Source organism: Esox lucius, chromosome 20, assembly GCF_011004845.1.
Source record: "Esox lucius isolate fEsoLuc1 chromosome 20, fEsoLuc1.pri, whole genome shotgun sequence".
NCBI lineage: Eukaryota > Metazoa > Chordata > Actinopteri > Esociformes > Esocidae > Esox > Esox lucius.
Window position 1 is genome coordinate 6,959,133 of NC_047588.1, and position 18,963 is coordinate 6,978,095.

The window sequence follows — 18,963 nt, forward strand, 5'->3', positions numbered from 1 at the left end:
GAGAAATTTCAATTAAAGAGCTCTAGAAACATCAGTTGGGTAAACTTATGAACAATTTGGCTATGGTAATTGAGATGATGACTCGCAATAATGAGAAACAATTTCTTTAGACAAAGAGTGTTTTGTTTTTGCAAAATAGATCGCCCTGCCCAGTGTGTGCAATGAAATGCCTAATGGCCGGCCTACATTGTAATCTCACTTTCTAGGTCAGCCCAAACAGAAAAGAAAAAGAAAATTGTATTACCTTAGACGTGAGTAACCATTAGCCAACAGCTCTGCATTCAGATTAAGGAAACCAAACAGATATATGTATTTATATGAGTTCATGTGAATAGTTTAGGAAGAGAGAGTATGGTTACTAGGATACTAACGAGGGGGTTCGGCTCAGTTCTTTGTTTGCTGCTCTGCCCGGTAATCAGTCAACGTGCACACACACACACACACTTTCATTCTCACATAGTACGGACACACACACTTACATTCTCACAGAGTACGGAAACACACACTTACATTCTCACAGAGTACGGAAACACACACTTACATTCTCACAGAGTACGGAAACACACACTTACATTCTCACAGAGTACGGAAAACACACACTTACATTCTCACAGAGTACGGAAAACACACACTTACATTCTCACAGAGTACGGAAACACACACTTACATTCTCACAGAGTACAGTCACACACACTTACATTCTCACAGAGTACGGACACACACACTTACATTCTCACAGAGTACGGACACACACACTTACATTCTCACAGAGTACAGACACACACACTTACATTCTCACAGAGTACGGACACACACACTTACATTCTCACAGAGTACGGACACACACACTTACATTCTCACAGAGTACGGACACACACACTTACATTCTCACAGAGTACGGACACACACACTTACATTCTCACAGAGTACGGACACACACACTTACATTCTCACAGAGTACGGACACACACACTTACATTCTCACAGAGTACGGACACACACACTTACATTCTCACAGAGTACTGACACACACACTTACATTCTCACAGAGTACGGACACACACACTTACATTCTCACAGAGTACGGACACACACACTTACATTCTCACAGAGTACGGACACACACACTTACATTCTCACAGAGTACGGACACACACACTTACATTCTCACAGAGTACGGACACACACACTTACATTCTCACAGAGTACGGACACACACACTTACATTCTCACAGAGTACGGACACACACACTTACATTCTCACAGAGTACGGACACACACACTTACATTCTCACAGAGTACGGACACACACACTTACATTCTCACAGAGTACGGACACACACCGCAAAGAACACAGACCCACAGAAAACACACACATCTACACGTGCAAGAATGCGCACATGCAGGAACACACGCGCAGGGTGATTTGTCACCAGTGTCTGGCTCAGGCAGGAGATAGCTCCTCCATCCCCATGATTTGTGAAACCAGGAGCTGTATTTAGTGGTCTCATTTAAAGCCAGTAAGGTACACTGGAGCACTGTTTTCTGTGTGTGTGTATGTGTGTATGTGTGTGTGTGTGTGTGTGTGTGTGTATGTGTGTGTGTGTGTGTGTGTGTGTGTGTATGTGTGTGCGTGTGTGCGTGTGTTTGCATGCGTGCGGGGGTGGGGGTGCACCCGCTCTCTTGGTCAAAGACCTAACACATTTATAGCACTTGGGAAAAAGGACTTTAGCTTGAGGGCTCGTGAAACATGAGCCTTTTTTCTAATTAGAGGAAGCGGTGTTTAACTACAGCTGTTTGCCGTGCTGTAATATGTTTGCAAACGGCAGAGGAGGTGACAAATAAGCACGTTCATTCCACTCAACGGTGGAACCAAGAACCCAATGCCAGCGAACAAAGCGGAATGTCTGGTTTACACAGACGTACTGGGGAGGACTAACTAACTAACGGAAAACACAGCTGCTGAGAACAACATGTTAATCCTGCTATGAAGTCCACCCCCAAGATCCACAAAAACAGTTGTGAGCATGGCGTCCTCCATCCTAAGCACGCCCGGATGGCGGAAAGCCTTGCCATTAAACTGAACTGGTGCTAAGTGGAAGGTGTTCACAGCCGCGTGGATATGTGACAATGTAATGAGGAAGAATACTTTGGTCTTAAAATGATGCCACAAAATACAAGTTTTTTTTAAGTACATCTGATGTACCTCCTTGTTTTAGATCTTCATCTTCTTTCTACCCCACCATCCCTTGGTAAAAAGGAAGTGACGTGTGTCCACATGGAGTCTAGCGGTCTACGAAGATATACACTCATGAGTTGGTATGGGTTAGGGCCAGGCCCATTTGACATTTGAACCCACCCCTTCTTTTACATCTTTCCAACAATGTCTCCACAACAAAAAAAAGTCAAATGACTTTACAAGTCCCAGTTGTCATTAGTGAACTCACCCACAGATGTGGCATTTGTACTCTCTCATGCCCAGGTGCCTCCTGACATGGTTCCTGGCGTCACCCAGCTGGGCCGTGGAAAAGCTGCAGATCTTGCACTTGAATGGTTTGGATCCTGCGGAGCAACAACTGAGGTCAATTCAGCTCAATCTGATGGGAAACATACAAATACTAAAATAAGCATAATCTAAATACTAAACAACAACACGGACAGAATCAAAAACAAATGCTGAGTCGGTGAATTGTTTTGTTTTATATTGTTGACCTCTTCAGACCTAGAATATTCTAGACAGCAAATTAGGTTCTTTACTGCCCAAAAGTGACTTTAAAACAACTATAAGCCCTGAGTCCAGGACATAAAACCACAGTGGAGGACCAGTCTCCTCCTTCTATCCATCCCTGTCACTCTCTCCATCTCGTTCTTACCTAGTCTTCCTTCTTTAGCTTCTGGATGCGTAAATTGGAATCCAAAGGTCGGGCAGAATACGTAAATCAATTCTCTGTGTGCCCACTACCCCCTTCCATCATTAAAGCGCTAATCACTCTGCCTGGCTTTGCAGGGAGGTTTCCTCCTAATTATTCTCATTTATAAATGGGGAGGGTGGGGTTGCACTGGTGTTTGAGAGAGTGGCAGTCTCTGCCTGCCATTTCTCATTTAAGAGCAGCAGAGAGAGGCGAGGGGGAGAGATAGGAAGAGCAAGACGGGAGAAAGAGAGAAAGAAAAGAAAGAAAAAGAAAAGAAAAAAGAAAGAGAAGACGAAATAAAGAAGAAAAATGGACATAAATCCAAGATCTAAGGAAAGAGAGAGAGGACAAAAAGAAAGAGACAAGAGAGCTACTATGGATGGCCCGCCAGCATCCATGACAGAAAGCTGGTTCTCCTCACACCAGACTCCTACAGCACACGGACCCAATCATTCAACAGTAGCTGCACAGGGACTACTGCACTATATACCTGCCACCAAAAAGTGTTTCAATGCTGTTTTACTTAGTTAGAACATGTGGCATATAAGCCAATTCATGACTTCAACAGGGCCATTTTCCCCAAACTGTGGGCCATCCATTCAGATGCATGCCGGGACAACACCAGCCGCTCCAGTATGACATACCAGCGTGACTGGGAACCTCCTATGATATACTTGCTATGCATTTTTTACAATCCACTCTCCAAGTGAATATCCCAAGACGCACTGCAATATTTATTTCAGGGGCAGCCGCTGATTTGATTAAGCACTTTGTGTAGATTACTAATTCGTTCATACACGGTTCACTAGCTGCGAGCTGGAAGTACGACACATCGAATTTTAAGCTGGTAACGAAGATTGAAAGGCAAGCGCGCGCTAACAAGGCCTGCAAAACGGGCGAGGGAGGGGCGTTTGCACTTGGGCGCCCGCGAATCAGGGCCTCTTCATTTAGCCTCGACACACATCCGTATGCTGCACACTCAAAACAAATATACACGGACGGACACACACACACACGCACGCACGCACGCACGCACGCGGGCCACAAAGCCGAGGTGAAGCAGGAGACAGGCGCAGGGGGAGCAGATCTGGCCAGATGGCTGTGTGAGTGAGTACAAGACATCTCCTGTCCCATCATGTTAATGCTCATCCACTCCACTTAAAACAGCCTCCGTGAAACTGAAATTGACCATCAATGCAGTGTCATGTTAAATTAATATTGCCATCCACATGCTCCCTCACAGCCGAGACGAGACCCAGGATGACTAATTCATCTCCTTGAAAAATCATCCCGCAATGTTAAACCGTCTTTCTGTCTCTGCCTCTCTCCCCGCCTCTCACTCGTTTTCTGTATCTCTGTCATCCCCTCTCTCTCCCCTCGTCCTCACCCTTTCCATTTTGAAAGCCTTGGGCTAATTGTTAGCCTCGTTACGGAATGTTAAAATGGGCCAACCAGAAAGCATAAAACAGGACCGGTACTTCTCCAGTGTTGAATGTGGGGACCAAATATCCACCCCAAGATAAACAGTGTTCTCAAGCCAGGCCCTGTCAGAAAGCATCCAGCCACATCAGGGCGCAGTAACCACGCTCACGGAACTCTCACATCTTCAGAAACTCCTTAGAGTTCAGGTTAGGTGTCAGTGTTAAGGTTTGGTATATGAGCGAGGTTTAGGTATGTGGTTGGTGAATAGGGGAAAGAAGTTTATCCTTCGATACAAATCAATTGTTTGTCATCACAAGTATAGCAAAACACAACTACGGGTATGCATGCTCACTTGTGCAAATGTGTGTAGCGGGTATGTGGTGTGCCCATTACTCCAACCTACTCCAGGTCCGGGAAGGTCAGACAGCTCTCTCAAGTGAAAAAGTGACCAATTTAGCGCAAAATGCAAATCTAGTTGCATCCTCATTGGCAAAATGAACTTTTTTGGGGAGGAGGGGGTTGACAAATACGGGGGCAGCCTCCTACCATCTCCCGATTTCACTGATTAATCAAGTAAATAAAACCTTGGTTTAATTAAAATGTTCTGGACGTGCTCCCAGTCCAAACACAGACAGGCCCCAAAGTCCTGCTCCACAGCATGGAAAGACGCGCTGTGGACAAATGACAACGTACATCTGGTGAATAACTCAATATAATGAGGGAACTTAGCAATAATATTAACTACCATACGCTGTCAAAACTGTAAGAAATCTGTGCATTCTACAAACAGGAGGCAAAAAAGAGAAAAAGCAATCTCATAACTGAAGACGTAACTCAATCGCAAAAGGATAAGCAACCTAGCAAAAAAACGACATGACTCAATCGAGACCTCCGAATGTGCCCTTGACTTTGACGAGTGCATCTTTTTAAAGTGTCACCATTTTCATTTGCTTAAGTAACACTTTCCCTCAGACTGGACTGAGAGAAATGGGGTTGTTTACATGGTACAGTATTTGGATCATAAAGTACATATTACAGATTTGAATATCACAAGGATCCACTTACATTACATTTCAGTCATTTAGCAGACGCTATTATCTACAGTGACTTACAGCTAGGACATTTATCTTAACGTAGCCAGATGAGAAAACAATACAACATTGTATTAAGTAGATTTTCCCTCAACAATGTATTCATGAGCAAAGCATTTAAAAATTCTTAATTTAGGTCAAGCTGAGGGATGGGCCTTAAGACAACTCAAATTTACTGACATACATGTAGGCCTAGCCATGGATGCAAGATCTGACCACTGATGAGATCCTCATTATAGATTTGACCATGTTTGGCTATACAGTATTTACATTTACATTGTAGTTACAGAGTAGAAAATGTATGATATTTAGGGTTCTGATGGGGTATGACAATTGAACTAAACCCTTTGGCCATTTATTCTTTAAGAACCAATGGGGAGGCCATTCATGTCCAAAAGTGGATGATGCATCCAAAGATTCTAGCTTTAATATCCGTTATTGAGATACAGAGACAAAGAAAGGTAGTTTCTCTATTATTGCTGAACCAATCAGCGTTTTGTCCTGCAAAATACGTACCTGCCAAAAGCTTCCTAAACTAGTTCACAGTAGTGAGACAATGTTGATTCTTCCAGCATGTTAAAAGTTATGAAGTCATAAAAAGAAGTAATCATGTACAGGCGCATCTCCCTATTGTGGAAATGTTTTTTTCTGTAATTCAAATCAAAAAGTGTATTCTAAAAATGTATTCTAGATTCTTTAAGCATAGAGTGAAACATTTCAAGCCTTTTTTGATTCAATCCTGATGATTATGGCTTACAGCTCATGGAAATAAAAAATCCAGTATATCAAAATATTAGAATAAAATATATATAAAACAGTAATGAGAGAAAAGCTCATATCAGCTAATGAACTAAAAAAAACCTACAGAAGTTCAGACAGAAAACACCACATATGAGTTTAACCATTTATTAGAGAACTTATGTACAGCCCTGTACATGCAAGTCTTGGCATTAGGTTCTGCTCCTTTAGGGTAACTCATTGCCATTACATGATCGTGTATACGATACTACTACAATAACATACCTTTGTTGTTATTTATGCAATTCCCATGGCAAATAACAAGGTACGCAGTACCAAACCTCCCAGAAGGAACACAGGTTAAGGCAGGGGTGGTGGGTGGTTGGGCGTGCACCCACATGTTATTACAAGCTCAACAACCAACTGAGTAACCTGATGGTTATAAAGACAGGTTGCAATCTGACATGTGATAAGAGCGATCCTGCATCAACTGATACGTTGCTGACCAATTACCACTCGGGTTTCCTGGCTGAACTGGCTATGCTAAGTACATTGAGGGAAAAAACTATTTGATCCCCTGCTGATTTTGCACGTTTGCCCACTGACAAAGAAAAGACCAGTCTATAATTTTAATGGTAGCTTTATTTGAACAGTGAGAGACAGAATAACAACAACTAAATCCAGAAAAACACGTCAAACATTTTATAAATTGATTTGCATTTTAATGAGTGAAATAAGTATTCAACCCCTCTGTAAAACATGACTTAGTACTTGGTGGCAAAACCCTTGTTGGCAATCACAGAGGTCAGACATTTCTTGCAGTTGGCCACCAGGTTTGCACACATCTCAGGAGAGATTTTGTCCCACTGCAGATCTTCTCCAAGTCATTAAGGTTTCGATGTTGACGGTTGGCAACTTGAACCTAAAGCTCCTCCACAGATTTTCTATGGGATTAAGGTCTGGAGACTGGCTAGGCCACTCCAGGACCCTAAAGTGCTTCTTCTTGAGCCACTCCTTTGTTGCCTTGGCCGTGTGTTTTGGGTCATTGTCATGCTGGAATACCCATCCACGACCCATTTTCAATGCCCTGGCTTAGGGAAGGAGGTTCTCACCCAGGATTTGACTGTACATGGTCCCGCCCATTGTCCCTTTGATGTGGTGAAGTTGTCCTGTCCCCTTAGCAGAAAAACACCCCCAAAAAATAATGTTTCCACCTCCATGTTTGACGGTGGGGATGGTGTTCTTGGGGTCATAGACAGCATTCCTCCTCTTCCAAACACGGCAAGTTGAGTTGATGCCAAAGAGCTAAATTTTGGACTCATCTGACCACAACACTTTCACCCAGTTCTCCTCGGAATCATTCAGATGATCATTGGCAAGCTTCAGACGGGCCTGTACATGTGCTTTCTTGAACAGGGGGACCTTGGGGGCGCTGCAGGATTTTAGTCCTTCATGGCGTAGTGTGTTACCAATTGTTTTCTTGGTGACTATGGTCCAAGCTGCCATGAGATAATTGACAAGATCCTCCCGTGTAGTTCTGGGCTGATTCCTCACCATTCTGGGGTGACACCTTCCATGGGGCCCCAGACTGAGGGAGATTGACAATTCTTTTGTGTTTCTTCCAAACAGTTGTCACCTTCTCACCAAGCTGCTTGGCGATGGTCTTGTAGCCCATTCCAGGTCTACAATCTTGTCCCTGACATCCTTGGACAGCTCTTTGGTCTTGGCCAACGAGAGTTTGGAATCTGATTTGCTTCTGTGAACAGGTGTCTTTTATACAGGTAACCACCTGAGATTAGGAGCACTCCTTTTAAGAGTGTGCTCCTAATCTCATCTCGTTACCTGTATAAAAGAAACCTGGGAGCCAGAAATCTTTCTGATTGAGAGGGGATCAAATACTTACATCACTCGTTAAAATCCAAATAAATGTATAACATTTTTGACAAGCGTTCTTCTGGATTTTTTTGTTGTTATTCTGTCTCTCACTGTTCAAATAAAACTACCATTAAAATTATAGACTGATAATTTCTTTGTCAGTTGGCAAACGTACAAAATGAGCAGGGGATCAAATACTTTTTTCCCTAAACTGTATGTTAATTTATGTACTCAATACTTGATCGGGGCTCCTTTCGCACAAATTACTGTCATGGAGGCAATCAGCCTGTGGCACTGCTGAGGTGTTATGAAAGCCCAGGTTGCTTTTATAGCAGCCTTCAGCTCGTCTGTGTTGTTCGGTCTGGTGTATCTCATTTTCCTCTTGACAATACCCCATAGAATCTCTACAGGGTTCTGGTCAGGCGAGTTGGCTGGCCAATCAATTCCAGTAATACCATGGGCAGCAAACCAGTTACCAGTCATTTTAGCACTGTGGGCAGGTGCCAAGTCCTGCTGGAAAAGGAAATCAGCATGAAGTGCTCTAAAATCTTCTGGTAGACGGCTGCATTGACTCTGGACTTGATAAAACACAGCTGACCAACACCAGCAGATGACTTGGCACCCCAAATCATTATTGACTGTGGAAACTCCACACTGGACTTCAAGCAACTTGGATTCTGTGCCTCTCCAATCTTCCTCCAGATTCAGGGACCTTGATTTACAAATGAAATGCAAAATGTACTTTCATCTGAAGTGAGGACTTTGGACCACTGAGCAACGGTCCAGGACTTTTTCTCCTTCGCCCAGGTAAGACGCTTCTGATGTTGTCTCTGGTTCAGGAGTGGCTTGACACTAGGAATGCAACACTTGTAGACCATTTCCTGGACATGTCTGTGCATGGTGGCTCTTGATGCACTGACTCCAGCATCAGTCCACTCCTTTTGAAGCTCTCCCAAGTTCTTGGGAAAATCCTCTCAAGGTTGCGTTCATCCCTGTTGCTTGTGCACCTTCTCCTACCACACGTTTCCCTTCCAGTCTACTTTCCAGGAATATGCTTTGATACAGCCTGCCCTTTCAGCAATGACCTTCTGTGGCTTACCCTCCTAATGGAGGGTGTCAGTGAGTGTCTTCTGGAAAACTGTCAAGTCAGCAGTCTTCCCCATGATTGTGGCTGTGTTTACTGAAGGCTCAGGGACCTAATTAGCTGATTAGAGCTCAGGTTCTTCTCTTCTCATTTCTGTATTTAACATTTTTTATTATAATATTTTGAGATACTGGATTTTTTATTTCCATGAGCTGTAAGCGGTAATCATCCAGATTCAAACAAAAAAGTATTGCAAGGTGTCACTTTGTGTAATGAATCTAGACTATATGCCACATTTTGATTTGAATTACGGAAGAAAATGACTTTTTCCACGATATTTAAATATCTGACCTGTAGTCTCTGAGTCAGTGATTGCCAAGGGTTTGGGTTGTAAAAAATCCACTAAACTCCCCCAAAAAACTGAAATCCTGGTAGAAGGATTCTGGATTTCCTGCCTATTCCCTACAGATTCAGGGAATGAGGGCTTATTCCAACCGGAAATGGAAATTAAATGTTTGTAAGTTACCAGAGTTTTGCAACTTCGTTGAGGGCAGCGGTAACAGACCGAGTATCTAGAACATTCTAAACCACCAGACCAGACTGCCTTAGTGGCCTCTGGCAGCATCCTCATTGACTCTACTACTGGCAACCTCTCCGACAATTTCCCAAGACGCTCCACACATCTTAACACTCTGCCGCCATTAGTCAGTCACTCCACACGAACACACACACACACACACACAACCAACCTCGGACACACACAAGACACTCAGACTGACCATTGAGTGCTGCCTGTACTCCAATTAAAGTCCCATTAAAGTTTGGGTTGAAAAGGGGGACGGACTGAGGGAAGCAGAGAAGGGCATTTATTGATGGCTCCCTCACTTCTCATTGCTGCATTAAGTTGATTTTAAAAGCAATTAATACACATGGTCAGGGAAGAGTAATGGAGTGCCCTCTGTTCGTAACCCGCCGGGCGTTCCCCAGTCACAGACCTGACGAGCCGAACCCTGCTTTGCATTATAAATGACAAGATAAATCTTAATGGATTGAGGATAATCAGCTCGCCATGAAGGCTGACACATGCACGGACGGTATACACACAAACACACACACACGCACACATGCACATGTGTGCGTACACACACAAACACACACACACACACAAGGGAAATTAAGGGCTTTGAATACGCCTGCATTGATTATTTTAAATTATTAGCCCACCTCTCTTTGGGCCTCCAATGCTTTTAGCCCAAGCTTTAACACATTTACAGAGACTTATTGACTATAATTACGACTGAGTCTTGGTAATGGACACATCAATTATGAGTCGTACATGTCTTTGACCGGGCGGTGCGCAGGGAATCCCAATCCATGGTCCATTAGCATCTCTCCTGCTGCAGCTCAATCAGTCTACCTTCTCCATTTTTCTAACGCATGGCCTAAGCTCATATCGTCAGATACTGATACCACTATTTAGGCTCGCCTACAGTTTCTCAAAACTCTGTCCAGACTAAAGTCCAAAATGTGCAATGGTTGGCAATGCTGCTGAACCAAAAGTGGAACACTTCTACATGTATCTTACATGAAAATCAGAGACGCAGCCATTGATGGATACTAAGAAACGGTCCACTTCGCCATTAAAAAAGGGTTAATCATCAAAAAGAAGCAGTAGAGATTTTCTGATAAATGTAATTTCCAGAAGCCAACATACCTGTGTGAGTTCGGACATGCGCCAGGAAGGCCATGGAGTTGCTGCTCTTGCACACCTTGCCGCAGTGCTTGCACACGTTCCCCTGGTTCTCCTCGCGCTCGCGGTTGATCTGCTCAGTGTCCTCCAGAACATACTTGTTGACCTCGCGCAGCAGTTCCTCGTGCTTCTCCTTGATGTGCACGAAGAGCTCCTGCTCGGTCTCGAACGGGTCTGTGCACTTGACACACTTGAAGGTGGCGCCGCCCTCTGGGAGCTCCTCGATGCTGGCCTGCTCGTTGCGCTGGTGGGCGGCGCTGGTCAGGTGCTGCTGAAGGTTGCTCTCCGTGTAGAACGACTTGCCACAGAGCATGCAGTGGAAGTGCTTCTCCTTGGACGGGTGCTTCATGGAGATGTGCACATTGAGGCCGCTCAGGCCGTCCGCCACAAAGCCGCAGTCGTCGCAGCGTATGCGGGGGTTGGGAGTCACGCTCCTGGACAGACCCGAGGACCCCGCCGGTTTGCTTCTCTTGGCCTTTACAGGACTGCCCACCGGACCGCCTGCAGCCTGGCCGGAGTCGCCTTCGGCAATGTGAGCCATGCGCTCCTCGTGCAGAGCCAGCTGGGCATCCGTCAGGGACTTCAGGGGTACTATACAAGCGTCGAACGGCTGAGCCCTGGTCAGCTGTTTCTCGGCCACCTCTGCATCGTCGTCGGAACACACTGGCTCTGGCTCCAGGTCTACCGTCTGCTCTTCGTCCCCGGGCTGGGGTACGGTGGTTTCAGAGTGACCTGAAGCTTCATCGACGATGGGCTTAGAGTCACCGTCAGACACTTCGCCAGCCACCTGGGCTTCGGTGTCTTCCTCAAAAACTTCGACTGCGTGCTCATTGCTGGACACGCCGGATGTTGGTGAGGGGTCAGGGGTTATTTGCTCTTTCCCTGTGGACTGCTCTGTGTCTGTGGGCTGCTCTGTGTCTGTGGACTGCTCTGTGTCTGTGGGCTGGTCGGAATTGGTGTTAATAGGTTGGTCTGTAGGGGTGTCTATTGGCTGGTCTATATATCTGTGGGTTGGGCTGGTCTGGTCTGTGGATTGCTCTGTTTCTGTAATGTTAGGATGCTCTGTTTCATTTTTGTTAGAAAGTGGTTTATCAATAGTGTTAGTTTGTTCTGCATCTGTGATGTTAGGATGCTCTGTGGTGATAGAATGTTCTGTATTAATGGTGTTAGGATGCTCTGTGTCTGTGATGTTACATTGCTCTCTATCTGAGATGTTAGGAAGCGCTGTATTGATGGGTTTAGGATGTCCTGTGTCTGTGATGTTAGGATGCTCCATTTCAGGCATGCTAGTATGCTCTGTTTCAGTGATGTTAGTACACTCTTTCTCTGTGATGTCAGTAAACTCTGTATCCGTGATGTTAGTATGCTCTGTCTGTGTGATGTTAGTACGCTCTGTCTGTGTGATGTTAGTACGCTCTGTCTGTGTGATGTTAGTACACTCTGTCTGTGTGATGTTAGTACACTCTGTCTGTGTGATGTTAGTACACTCTGTCTGTGTGATGTTAGTACACTCTGTCTGTGTGATGTTAGTACACTCTGTCTGTGTGATGTTAGTACACTCTTTCTCTGTGATGTCAGTAAACTCTGTATCCGTGATATTAGTATGCTCTGTATCAGTGATGTTAGTACGCTCTGTCTGTGTGATGTTAGTATGCTCTGTCTGTGTGATGTTAGTATGCTCTGTCTCAGTGAGGTTAGTATGCTCTACATCCATATTTGGGGGTCCTGAAGGGTGGGGATGGTCAGTGTGATTAGTGATGTGTTCGGCAGGGTCAGCACTGCTCCCCAGCTCCATGGACTCCTCCTCTGGCTGGGGCAGGTCTTTCTCCATAAAACTCTCCAGGTAGACCTGGCTCTTCTGTTTGTGCTTATCAGTGGCAGCGTGGCGAGACATCTCTCGGCGAGTGACAGCGTAGTAGCTACACGCCAGGCACACAAACTCAAAGTCCCGGGTATGTCTCCTCTTCACGTGGAGTTCCAGGGAGGGAATTGAATGAGCGACAAAGCTGCAGTGGCCGCAGGAGTTGACGGCGTCGTACTTGCTCTTTTTGGGGCTGCCGGATTGTGCTCTGTCCCCGCCTTGCTCCTCTGCTTCAGCCGTGCCCCCCTCATCTACCTTGCATACTGCATCGACCGGACGATCCACGAGTACAACCTCACCCTCTGTGACCTGAGAACCCGACTCTGCACTTAAGATCTGCACTGGTGTCTCCAGGTCCACTTCGCCATCACTGCTAGCGTCCCCTACGCGTTTAAGGTGCTTCTTTGTGAGACAGTGTCGGTCCATGTCGCCTTTCGTCACACAGTTATAAGAACAAAGCTTGCAGGTGTAGCTGTACTGCCGGCTGTGCTTACGACGAATATGCACGCTTAGGTTGGTACTATTGGAGGCAACAAGGCCACAGTATTCACAAGTAGTTGAGGTGAGTCCCTTGGGTCGACCTCTCCTTCTCTTCAGGGGGCTTCTATCGTCCATGTGCTCATCCATGTTCTCTAGGGCGGATTTGGCAGCCTCCACGGCGTCACTGTTCACATCGGGGCGCAGCTCCCCGTCGTTTCCAATGACCCAGACAGACACGTCATCCGTCAGCATGTCGTCGCGGACCGAATCCACGCTCACCTTCTCGACACACTCCTCGGAGGAGCACCCAGAGTTTTTCACCTCGGCCGTGCGCCGATGGCCCTCCGAGGACACGTGCGTGTCCATCCACTCGGACGTGGCGGTGTAGTAGTGGCAGACATTACAGCGGAAACGATGTGCGCCATGGTGCTTCAGCCGAGCATGGCTCTCCAGCAGGGCGGAGGTGCTGACCCTGAATTCACAGCTCCCGCACTGCAGCTGGAACCGGGCACCCAACCCGCGCTTGGACGCCCGGGTGTAAGCAGTTGGGTTCAGGGCCGGGTCAGCCGCCTTCTCGCCCGGGGGCATTGGGAGGGCGGAGGTCTCCCTGCTTAAGGACAGTCGTTTATTGTGCTTGTTGCTAAGACAGTGCTTCTCGTAGTCACACTTCGCCACGCAGGCATACGAGCAGAATTCGCAGAAGTGATTCATCTCTTTGGTGTGACGTCTCTTGATGTGTGTGTCCAGGCTGGGCTTGTCCCTAAACTCGTGACCGCAGTAGCTGCACGGATGCATGGTTTTTGGTTTGGAGCTCTGTTTACCTACTTCTCTCTTACTGGGGGTCTGTTCTGGCTCCTCTTCTGCAATCTCACCTGTAGCTATAGTAGTAATCTCCCTGTTCAAACACTCTGACTCTGTCTCTTGTTTCTCAGCTATTTTCTCTTTGGTTTTTGTTGTCACCTCCCCCTCTAAGTCCCCTGTCTCTGCCCCCTGGCTCTGTCTACCTGCATTCTCCTTTTCCCTCTCACCGCCGTTCATTTTCTCTTCTGTGCCTCTGGCCAATTTGTCATTTGAACTCTGTGCTGCTGCCCCTGCTTTGGGGCCATCTATTTCGATGTGTACCTCGGCTGAGTTCACACTCCTGCTCTTCCCTTTACCAGTATGCTTCCTTTTTGAGTGAATCTTCAATGCGGTTGGGGTTTTGGCCACAAAGCCACAAACTGAGCAAGTACAACTGTCACCTGTCTCAAAGGTAACGATCGCCTCAGCACGAGGGGGCCCATCTGACTCCTGCTCTTCAGCCACCTCTCCACCAGTGTCCTCATTTCCTCCTGTGCTGTCAGCTCTGACATCACTGGGCCCGGGCCTCTTCACTGGGGAAGGTTTTCCACCACTCTCGATATCCTTGTTGGAGTCACTTCCTGTGGCCTCACGGTGAGGCACCCTGTCCCCGTTAATCTTCTTCCCCAACCGTAATTCTCTGTCCATGTTAGACACTTCCTGATGCCTTTACATGAGAAAAGGAAATTGGACTTGGTTTCAGCAATCAATTAAGTTATGATCCTCTTCCTGTAAAATAAAACATAACACTTGAGTCAAACAAACATCTAATTCATGGTAAATTATCCAAACATAATAAATATAACGATATGTTTCCAATGGTATTAGAAGTAATCCGCTATATTGAAATAATGATGTAGGTCCAAAAAGGAAGTAGACCATATGTAGCTATTTGACGCCATCTAGTGCTTTCAGAATGATACTGTTAAGCGATAAGGTTGTTGATGTTAAATGTTTATCACATGACTAGTTATAATATAGCTAAAAAAAAGAATAACAACGAGATACAATGTCCCATTTGATGATACATTTATAAATATTCTCTAAACTACACTTTATACAGAACATAGCTGATACATAAACACACCTAAAACCAACGTGTGCCTAACTATTTCCCTCTACCTTCTTGGTGTTCTAGATAATCTCTAGGCACTATCTGGATGAAGTTCCAAACACTGGATTTTTTTTCCTGACTGGTATGCAATATCTGTTTCCGCTTGATGCCCAAAAAGATATTCCTAAATCCATTGGACCTTGACCCATCTTGACATTACAAGGAGCATGAAATTTTACAACCACTCCTTAAACTTTGAGATACTGCGTCAACTTAATTATGTTTGGAGAAGTTTGATTTATAACTGTAAAGATTTATGATCATAACCTGACTTCAACCCATTCCAGAAAAGTCTAATTTAGCTTTTGTACCTTGCCTTGTAAAACAAACTTGTTGCGTATGATTACAGTTTAGTAGTCAGGCACTGGTACTGTTTTACTTGCCTTATGTTCGATGTATTGATATATCTCAGTTTCAATTTGATGAGTTTACATTGTGTGGTATTAGAAATGTGTAGGACAGCAAAGAAATGCAAGAATTAAAAATGTTGTTAGTTTATAACATATCTGGGATTTTTTATTTGGGAAACTTTCTATGTTGCATTCATATTTTGTATTAACATTGGAGGCACTTAGCTTTTTATTTGTGAGTCAAGGGGTACAATTAGTGTAGGGCAGTTGAAGGACGGCAAAGGTCAATGTACTAGAGAACAATTTGACTGAATTAGGGTCTATAAAATTTGAAACACAACATGAAACAATTCTTGAGACTTAACAGTTTATCTAATGAAAAGAGAAATGCTCACCAACTAAAATGTTAATAAATGTATTCCCAAAATGTGAAACATAAGCATTGAATTTATATGGAATATATCTGGGATTTTTTATTGGGGAAACATGGTCCAAAACTTTGTTGGGTTTATATTTTTGTTTAACATGGGAGGCACTCAGCGTTTTTTTTTTTAGGCGGGGAGTACAATTATTTGAAAAGGTATTTCACTTGACATCAAGTCAGGTACATTCGCACCCATACCCAGCCAGTTGCTACACACATCTTCATTAAGATCGCTGCAGTACGTGATGGCTGAATGGATCACTATATTACCGTTTTCAAATCCTATTTTCAAACGGCAGTCAGAGCGGGGTGTACCATTGCAACTGGATTCGAGCCCAGTTTACCGACCAAGCTAGTCCGTCAGCTTGCTAGATTCGCATTAGCTGACGTTAACCAGTTTAGCTTTTGGCATTCTGAGTCTTTCGCAGAACCGGCTTGAGTTCGTCATTTGATTTTGCTCTGTTGCGACTCGTTTTAAATGCTTAAACATAATCCCAGAGCATAAGTGTAAATCTCCAATTTAAAGCCTAAACATAGGGCCAGTTATGTTATTAAGGGACTTTCAAATATAGTACATTTAGGGTATGTACAATGTAACCTATGTCCTATTTCCACAGTGTGGATATGCAATATTGAGTAAATCATGCTTGTAACTTTTCGTGGTTTGAGCTATTAAAAAAAATACGTGTAACTAGCAATGAATGGAGACAGCTAAACGATTCCGCTCACTAATCCAACTCGATTCACAACGTTCATTAAAAAGAGCCGTTCAAATAGAGTCGTTCCTTTTCGAACAACCCATCAATACAGTAACTGGTTACCGTACGGTCTCTCGGGGCTACATAGCTAGCTTTGTTATAAATGTAACGTTGTCATTTAGCTCATTTCCGCGTTTTGCACGTAAGTTGTCAGCAAAACGATTATGTCAGCTGCTTTGACAACCCCGGCTGTAGGCAAACGGACTAGTAGCCTAGTAGCTAACGAATACCAAAACTCTAACAAGGCGGCAAGGCTCCTCAATTTATAGTTTACCATTTTAATCGAATTTCTTTTAACTTGAGGACAGTACTATCATGCAATAGTCGATTTTTTTGCGACAATTTACGTCAAAGTCGATTTATGTGTAGTTATTTCCAACCACGCTCCTGTTAGCAACCACTCTTCCGATATGTAAAACATATTAATGAAAATACACAACTACCAAGATTTTGACTGAAGTAATGCCAGTCCAATCACACAACAGTATTTTCACTGTTGTCCAATGAGAACGGCACAGAAGTGGGACTTGTTTGCTGTAAACTCGGAAAACGACGGCAGCACAGAGGCCCAAAAAGGAAGCTACTGTCGACCTTTGAAATACTGGTGTTTATATGCTACAATTGCTGTAAATAGATTACAAATATTCATAAAGATTTAAGAATTACATGCCCGTGTTTAAGTAATCGATATGATAGTAATTTTAATAGCTTACCTAAAATTTCCAGAGTATTCTCAGTGTCCGCGCTTTTCTCCCTTGGTCACAAGTGGCGTACCGTAGCACGTACCATACGTCACTTCTGCAAGCTTAAGGGCGGGATTTAGATCAGCTGATTAACACTAATTTAACTCTCGTCTGTTAATCGGGAGGTTGCTTTTATGGTTCTTCATTTTTATTTTCATATTTTCTCCATACAGATGTCTGCAATATTCGAAAATTCACTTGTTTTGGGTATCTTGGTTCCAAAATAATGTCCTATTGGTGAGCCAACCTGTGAATCCAGAACGTTAAATTTCAGTTCATTGTGAGTGGTACTTCCTTTAATATCCCTGAAACGCATATGGATATTACCATCATTTTTGTGCTATTCCATCAGCTGTTTCCATCATATTCAGAGAACTGTTAAGACCGGACCCTAATATCTTGCATTCTATTAACCCAGCTGACTCATATACCTTTCAATAGATGTATTATTGTAATTACAAAAAAAGAGTACAGTCAGCAACACAAATATGATATGATGACTTCAACAGATGTCAACAAAAAAACGGAAATATTATTAATTTGAAAGTGTGTGTTTGAGCTGGTTTTAGGCATTTATTCTTTGGATTTTCTGATTCATTCATATTTTTCCAATATTTCTTAGGAGAAATGTAAGGCTTCTTGTCATCAACCACAGTAGCAGGGGACCATGCATCTCCTATATTGTCTCCATGACAATATATTGATTCCATGACACTGGTCTGGAATTACATAATAACTGTCATATACAGTATCACTCCTATATTAACTCTTTGACTAGCACTGATCTGGAATGATAGTCTTATACAGTTTATCCCTGGATAGCCCACAATCTAGATGTTAAAGAATCAAAATTTAATGTGACCTTCAAAACCTTAAAAACTCCAGGCCACACATTTGTGTGCGTGCTTTGGATTTGCGATGGGGAAGTTCAACAACACGAAGGACAGAAAACCCCCAATCAGAGATGAAGTTCCATCAGAGCACGTAACACAGAATCACAACATTTGGAATGCAAGCTTCTACGGTTTACTTCTGATTTCCCACTAAAGAAGTAATACATGCTCTAGTTCACCCTCAATTCACCATTTGACGCTTAAGTTGTCTGTTTTTGCTAGGTCCCTGCTTTCCCATACACCATGTATTTGGCAATGGCATACATCCCACAAGTGGGCACATCACTCCAGACAGACACAAAAGAAAAACAAAGTATCACTTAACATTGTTCAGTGATTAATCACACATGTGACATCCCTGTTCATTGGTGCAGTTTGAAGATGGATTAATGTACGTGCCTTAATTGATGCAGTAGTTCGTCAGGTCAGGAGGTTATAAATGATAGCCATGCATTGAGTACACTGTTTACTTTCCCAATAATTTCCCTTAATTCATCACAGTCAAAATTATGACATGGATGGTTGGGAAAGCAGCCCCCATCTCCCATTTTTTATTAGGTTCATTAGTCATTTGTGTCCAGCTGTCTTTACTAAGAGAGGAAGGGTTGGCTGTGTTGGACACACTACC

At 44.1% G+C, this 18,963-nt stretch overlaps 1 protein-coding gene across 1 annotated transcript in view; it reads right to left on the reverse strand.

Annotated features, from left to right (window-relative positions):
* Positions 1 to 17,495, reverse strand: part of znf407 (zinc finger protein 407) — a 146,163-nt gene extending 128,668 nt beyond the window's left edge. The window contains exons 1-4 of the mRNA XM_034288700.1: positions 17,413 to 17,495; positions 12,353 to 14,782; positions 10,837 to 12,313; positions 2,448 to 2,562 (exon numbers count right to left, since the gene is read on the reverse strand). Of these exons, the coding sequence (XP_034144591.1) occupies positions 2,448 to 2,562; positions 10,837 to 12,313; positions 12,353 to 14,701 (3,941 nt within the window). The 5' untranslated portion in view covers positions 14,702 to 14,782; positions 17,413 to 17,495. The remainder of the gene's footprint in view (positions 1 to 2,447; positions 2,563 to 10,836; positions 12,314 to 12,352; positions 14,783 to 17,412) is intronic.
* Positions 17,496 to 18,963: the final 1,468 nt, after the last annotated feature.